At 46.7% G+C, this 6,083-nt stretch overlaps 1 protein-coding gene across 1 annotated transcript in view; it reads right to left on the bottom strand.

The window, feature by feature from the left end:
- Positions 1 to 6,083, bottom strand: part of Fbn3 (fibrillin 3) — a gene marked incomplete at its 5' end in the record, with an annotated part of 69,263 nt that overhangs the window by 23,709 nt on the left and 39,471 nt on the right. The window contains 3 exons of the mRNA XM_013509128.1: positions 1,345 to 1,416; positions 2,120 to 2,269; positions 2,693 to 2,818. Of these exons, the coding sequence (XP_013364582.1) occupies positions 1,345 to 1,416; positions 2,120 to 2,269; positions 2,693 to 2,818 (348 nt within the window). The remainder of the gene's footprint in view (positions 1 to 1,344; positions 1,417 to 2,119; positions 2,270 to 2,692; positions 2,819 to 6,083) is intronic.

Genomic DNA, 6,083 nt, shown 5'->3' with positions numbered 1-6,083 from the left:
CTTCCTTCCTTCCTAATTTTGTGATACTTAGGACTGAATGCAGGGCTTTTTTAAAATCCAAGACTTTTACACTCAACTATATCCCCAGACCTTCAAAAATCTTAAAAATCACGTACAGGTACAAATTCTCTATGATGGATGCAATCATTATGAATATCTAAAATGTACCAATAAAATCTGACTGAAAAATAATTTTTAAAATTTTTGGTGGCAAATCTCTGTAATCCCAGCACCCAGCAGGCTGAGGCAGAAAGATTGTTGTGAGTTTGAGGCCAGTTTGGGCTACACAGAGAGACTCTTTCTCAAAACACAACAAAACAAATGAACAAACCCTCCCCCAAAATTTAAAAAAAACTGAAATTTTGAGATAAGAGTCTCTCTCTAAATTGCCCAGGCTGGGTTCATATTTATGGTCCTCCTGCCTCAGCTTCCTAGAATGTTGGGATTACAGGTGTGTGGCCACCATGTTTGGCTAGCAGTTTGTTTTTGTATAATGAAAATGTTCTAAACTTCAGTTAAGGTAATGGTTGCACAACTCTGAATGTATCAAACCATTAAATTGGGGTCCTTCTTCCCCTCCTCTTCCTTATTATTATTATTATTATTATTACCATTGCTGCTGTTATTACTTGCAGGGCTGGGCATGGAACACAGGACCTTGAGTATGCTAGCCAAGCACCCCATCCCTGAAATATACTCCCAGCCGTGAACCGGGCACTTTAGGTAAAGTGTACACTACATGAATTATATCACATTAAAATTATGTATGTATAAATGTACATGTGTATACACACCCATTCACTCACACACACCCACACACAGCCCTCTGCTCTCTGTGAGTTCCACTCTTTCAGATTCAACAAAGCACAGATTAGAAATATTTTTTCAACTAGAGGTAGGGGCTGGGGATTTAGCTCAGCGGCGCAGCGCCTGCTTAGCAAGTCTGAGGTCGTGAGTTCGATTCCTGGTACCAGAAAACAATAAAAACAAAAATAAAAATAAACTAGAGGTAGCAGCATGCACCGTCATCCCAGCATTCCAGGAGGTTGAGGCAGGAGGTCCCCAAGTTGGATGCCAGCCTACACAACTTAGTGATTTAATGAGACTGTTTCAAAATAAAAAGTAGGACAGGGCTGGGGATGCAGCTCAGTATGAAAGCCCTGGGTTCAATCCCCAGTACCAGAAAAAAAAAATCATTTGCATCAACACCAAACATAGACAGTCTTTTGTTGTCATCATTCCCTACACAAAAGGCCAAGTCCTGTCTGATCCCTCTCCCAGCAGCCCCTGGTACCGGGAAGAGGGGGCCTGGCAGAGAGAAGGGGGTGGCGGTTGGTCACTCACCCATGAGCTTCCCCGTGTGGACATCGACAGTGAAGCCTGGGACTTGATTCCCACACAGGACCTGGTAGTCGGCTGGTCAGAGGAGAACAGAGCTGCGGGCCGGGCCCGGGACCTCAGAGTCGGGGCGCAAGATCGGGGCAGGAGAGGAAGGCCAGCGTGGAGCTCACTGGCATCGCCTGACTTTCTGCTCAGTCCCCTGCCTGCATCTCTGGCTTAGCATGAGTACCTGGGTCTTTTGTTTTCCCTCCCCAGTACTGAGGATGGAACCCAGGGCCTTCGCACTGAGCTACATCCCCAGCCCTTCTTTTATTTCTTATTTTGACACAGGATCTTGCTAAGTCACTGAGCTGCCCAGGCTGAGCTCGAACTTGGCAATCCTCCTGCCTCAGCCTCCCAGAGTGCTGGGATTACAGATTTGCTGTAACTGGGCAACAGATTTATTGCCCAGTTTCCCTGCCTGAAACACCTCCCCTCACCCCGACTGCTGTTTGTTCAGGGACCGGGTCTTCCCCAGAGCACCCCCAGGTCCACCCCTCCCAGCCCAAGGCACCCCTGCCTGTCTGTCCCGCTGTAATTTCCTCCCTGGTCCCCAGAGCACGCGTGAGCTGCACTGATCGCCTCTGCGTGACTCCAAGAGCTTCCCCTCCGCCGCCAGCCCGCTGTCCACCGTGCAGCCGCGCAGTCTCCGCAGCGGAGGGAAGGCCGCCTGGTTCTCCGCAGGGGCCCCTCGGGGCTGGGCAGGGCCGCACCGCGAAGGGCTGGGGAGGGCGCTCACGGCTGGCGGGGCTGGGGCAGGCCTCGCAGGGTCTATTCCAGGCCTGGCCGATGTTGTAGGCGCAGCAGCACATCTTCCGGGTCACGTTCAAGGCCAGTTCGTTCCCACAGGTGCCATTATAGTGCCGGAAGCAGATGCTCTTCCTCATGTCTGCGGCAGGGGTGGTGGACAAGGGTTAGCGTGGGAAAGGGCTGCTTCTGGTCAGCGGGAGAGAGGGCCAAACAGAGGGAGATTCATCGTGGATCCACTTGGACATTATGGGCTTGCTGTCTCTCCCCTAACACACGTGGAAGTGCCACTCACAGCTTAGCCTTATTGGGCAGTGTACAACCTGGGCAACTGCTCAAAGGGCAGGTGTAGGCGCCTGAATCCTGCAGCCTTGTTCAAAGACACAGACTGGCACCTCGGATATGCCCACCCTTCTCCTCGTTTCATTCTCAAACACACCTCTGTCGCTTTCTTCAGCGTTCAAGGCCCCTACACAGTCCCTCCCGCACTTATGTGCTGCTCGAGCAGTTCCTGGTCCCGGTCCCCCCACCCCCACCCCCTACCCCCTGTTCACACACTTCTTACCCACGCAGCGGTTGCCTCCGTTGACTGGCAGGTACTCTACGGGGCAGATGCAGGTGTAGTTCCCCAGGGTGTTGTAGCACATGCCAGGGCCACAGATGCCCGCGTGTACAGAGCATTCATCGATATCTGAGGAGAGGGCAGGGCAGAGGGCGGTAGGCAGGTGATGTCCTGGAATCGCCTGAGAAACTTGCTAGCCAGACCCCAGCAGCTGCTGCACCACGGACAGCTTGTGTTCACGATCAGCTTGTGACCACGCAGGCATTTCGGTGACGTGGACAGATGGGATGCAGCGTTAAGTGAGAGAAGTTTACTGTGACACCACTTCTCCTAAAAGTGCGCTGGACTGAGAAAACTCCTACCCATCCTTCACAGCCTTACCTAAGCCAGGCGTGGTGGCACGCTCCTGTAATTCCAGCCCTCAGGGAGGCTGAGGCAGGAGGACTACAGATTTGAGCTCAGGTTGCGTGACCTAGCAATTTAGTGAGACCCTGTCTCAAAAAGCAAAACAAAACAAAACAAAAGCGGTGGAGATTTAGCTCAGTGCAAAGGCACTGGGTTCAATCAGCAGTACTGGAAGAAAAAAGAGGACCTGGTCTTATGAGGTGATTTTTGGATCAACAAGCAGTTGTTCTTGCTTGTCTCTGGGGACTATGTTCTGCGACCCCTGGTGGATGCTTGATACCATCAACCTCATACATATTGGTTTACTTCCTGATACACGCAGAGCTACAGTAAAGCTTAACCTCCAAACTAGACACAGTAAGGGTTTATCAACAATAACTACTAATGAAACAGAACAATCACAGTGTAATAAGTGTCACTTAAAACTTGCTTATTGGTATTGCTGTAACTTTCACACCCAATGTTATGAGATTGAGCTGGGTGTGATGGTGCGTGATTGTAAGCCTAGCACGAGGAAGGCTGAGGCAGGAAGATCTCAAATTTGAAATAAGCTTCGGCTATACAGAATGTCCCAGGGCACCCTGGCCTACAGAGCAAAACCCTGTCTCAAAAAACTAAAATAGGGGAGGGCTGGGGATGTAGCTCAGCAGCACATGTGCTTGTAGCACAGAAGCAGCCATAGACAACAGGTAAAAGAACCGTGGCTGCTGCCAGTGCTCCAAGGAAAGTTTAAGGACCCCAAAACCTCAATTTCGTGTGCCACAGAATATGATCTTGATTTTTGCCCCATCATGAAAGAAAATATAAAGAGTACTCTTAGCTGTGTACAAATAGGCAGTGGCATGATATGCTCAGAGTCATTTCAGCAAGAACGGCAGAGTAGAAATTACTGGGTTTCACCACTCTACAAAAGCAGGAAAAATAAAACAAAACAAAACAAAAAACATTTACAGAGCCCTGGGTTCCTGTTGGAAGGTGGCAATAAATAATCACACCATACTACAAGAGGAGAGTGTTGTGGGATTTCAAATGCCTTGAGCCATCTCCCACAACTCAGATCCACAGCGGCCTTGGGGCTCATCAAAGCATCTTAGTTCCTTTCCCGTTTTTGTTCCTGTAAACTTTTAAAGTCTTCCCCCCCCCCTCCGGTACCGGGAACCGAACTCACAACCTTGCGCTTGCCAGGCAGGCGCTTTGCCGCTGAGCTAATTCCCCAGCCCCTTTAAAGTCTTTCTTATACATGACTCAGCACAGTCACATACGAGGGAGCCTCAATGCAGTTAGCAGCCTATTTCTCTTCAGAAATCATGGAAGCCAGACAGCAATGAGCTGATGTAAACAGCTGGAAGAAAAGAACTTGTTGAACAAGGAATTCTAGAGCTGGCAAAACTGTCCCTCAAAGGAAGGAGCATGCAAGACAGGTTCAGAGAATTCTCTTATTCCCTACCCCACTTGAGGCCATTTTTTTGGTATTGAAAATGTTTTCCATTGAATATGTCCCCTGAAACAAATAGAAAACCTACCATTTTGTTTCATTTCATTTTATTTTAATTATTTTGAGACAGGGTCTTGCGATGCAGCTCAGGCTGGCCTCCATTTACCCACGTTGCTTACCAGTGCATGGAGGTGCACATTTTTTCTCTTTCTTATTTTCCTCTCACTGTTTTCCTGATTTTTTCTTTTGTTTCATTTTTTTCTTGTTTGTTCTTGTTTTTATGAATGTGAACACTGCTTCAAGATTTTTGTTGTTGTTGCTCTGTTCTGTCCTCATTTTTCTTTCTTTCTTCTCTCTTTCTCGCCTGTCTTCTTCACAAGTTTCCCAAATTCTGCAGTATCTTTCTTTGTTCTCCAGCCTTGCTTCTAATCTCTTCCTCTTCTTCCGTGTCTCTATTTTTCCCCCTAATCTCTTTTAAATTTTCTCCTCTGAAGGTAAAAATCATCATATTGTAGGTTTATTTACTGCGTGAAATTTTCTGGTTCGTTTTAGATTTTGCTAATAACCACAAACCTAGTTCAAATGGTTAAAGGTGGTAAATTACTGCTGACCTCAGAATGTGATTTTCTAGGCTGTCTTTGATGCTATTGTTATTGCTGATTGTACCACTTTAGCCAAAGTGACATAACTGTTCTAATCATAAAAAAATACTATAGGCCAGTGCCAAGAACCAGGGGCTGGACAAAGTAGGCAGCAGCTTGTCATCTCCAATAAACTGAAGAGGCAGGATCTTGCAACAGACTCAAAACCCAAAAACTAGCTACACCTGGGAGACACCTCTGAGAAGCAGTCATTTCCTAAGGGTTCTAAATACTATCAATAAAGCTATCTGAAATAGGCAATTTACAAGTATCAACTCAGAAACTAAACTAAAAAAGAAAGAAACAGAGAGAGAGAATGAAAGAAAGAAAGAAAGAAAAAGGAAGACAGAAAGAGTGAGAAGACAAATAAGATCCAACCCCAGGCTTCCAGCTCACCAAAGGCAAACCCAGGAAGAATGAGGTAGAGCAATCTGACAGCCACTCTCTGAAGTGGTAACAGCAGAAATAACAAAGTAGATGAAAGAGGCTTTAGAAAAAAATCAAATCAGAAATAACTTCTCAGATGACTACAGAGATGGTGACCACAATGAAAGACATGGCTAGTAACTCTAGAGCAGATTCAGATAAAAAATAGAGGCACTTAGGAAAACGGTGGAAATCATGAATGCCCCTGAACAGGAAAGAAATGGAATCCATGAAACATGTTCAAATAAATATCCAGAAAATTAAAAATTCCATTGAAAGTATACACAGCAGAATGAGTCAGGGTGAGGACAGAATTTCGCATACAGGAGACAGTATATGGTTAGCAATCATGAAAAGAAAGATTTCTTAAAGATAGCAAGGGATCATGAGAAATCCATCCAGCAGCTGCTAGATAATGCAAAGAAATATAACACAAGATTGATCAGAGCCAGGCATGGTGGCGTACACCAGTAATCCCAGCACTCAG

This window comes from Chinchilla lanigera, unplaced genomic scaffold (assembly GCF_000276665.1).
Source record: "Chinchilla lanigera isolate Chin_1 unplaced genomic scaffold, ChiLan1.0 scaffold00162, whole genome shotgun sequence".
Lineage (NCBI taxonomy): Eukaryota > Metazoa > Chordata > Mammalia > Rodentia > Chinchillidae > Chinchilla > Chinchilla lanigera.
Note: the sequence above shows the minus strand (reverse complement) of the source record. Positions and strands in the feature narration are given on the sequence as shown.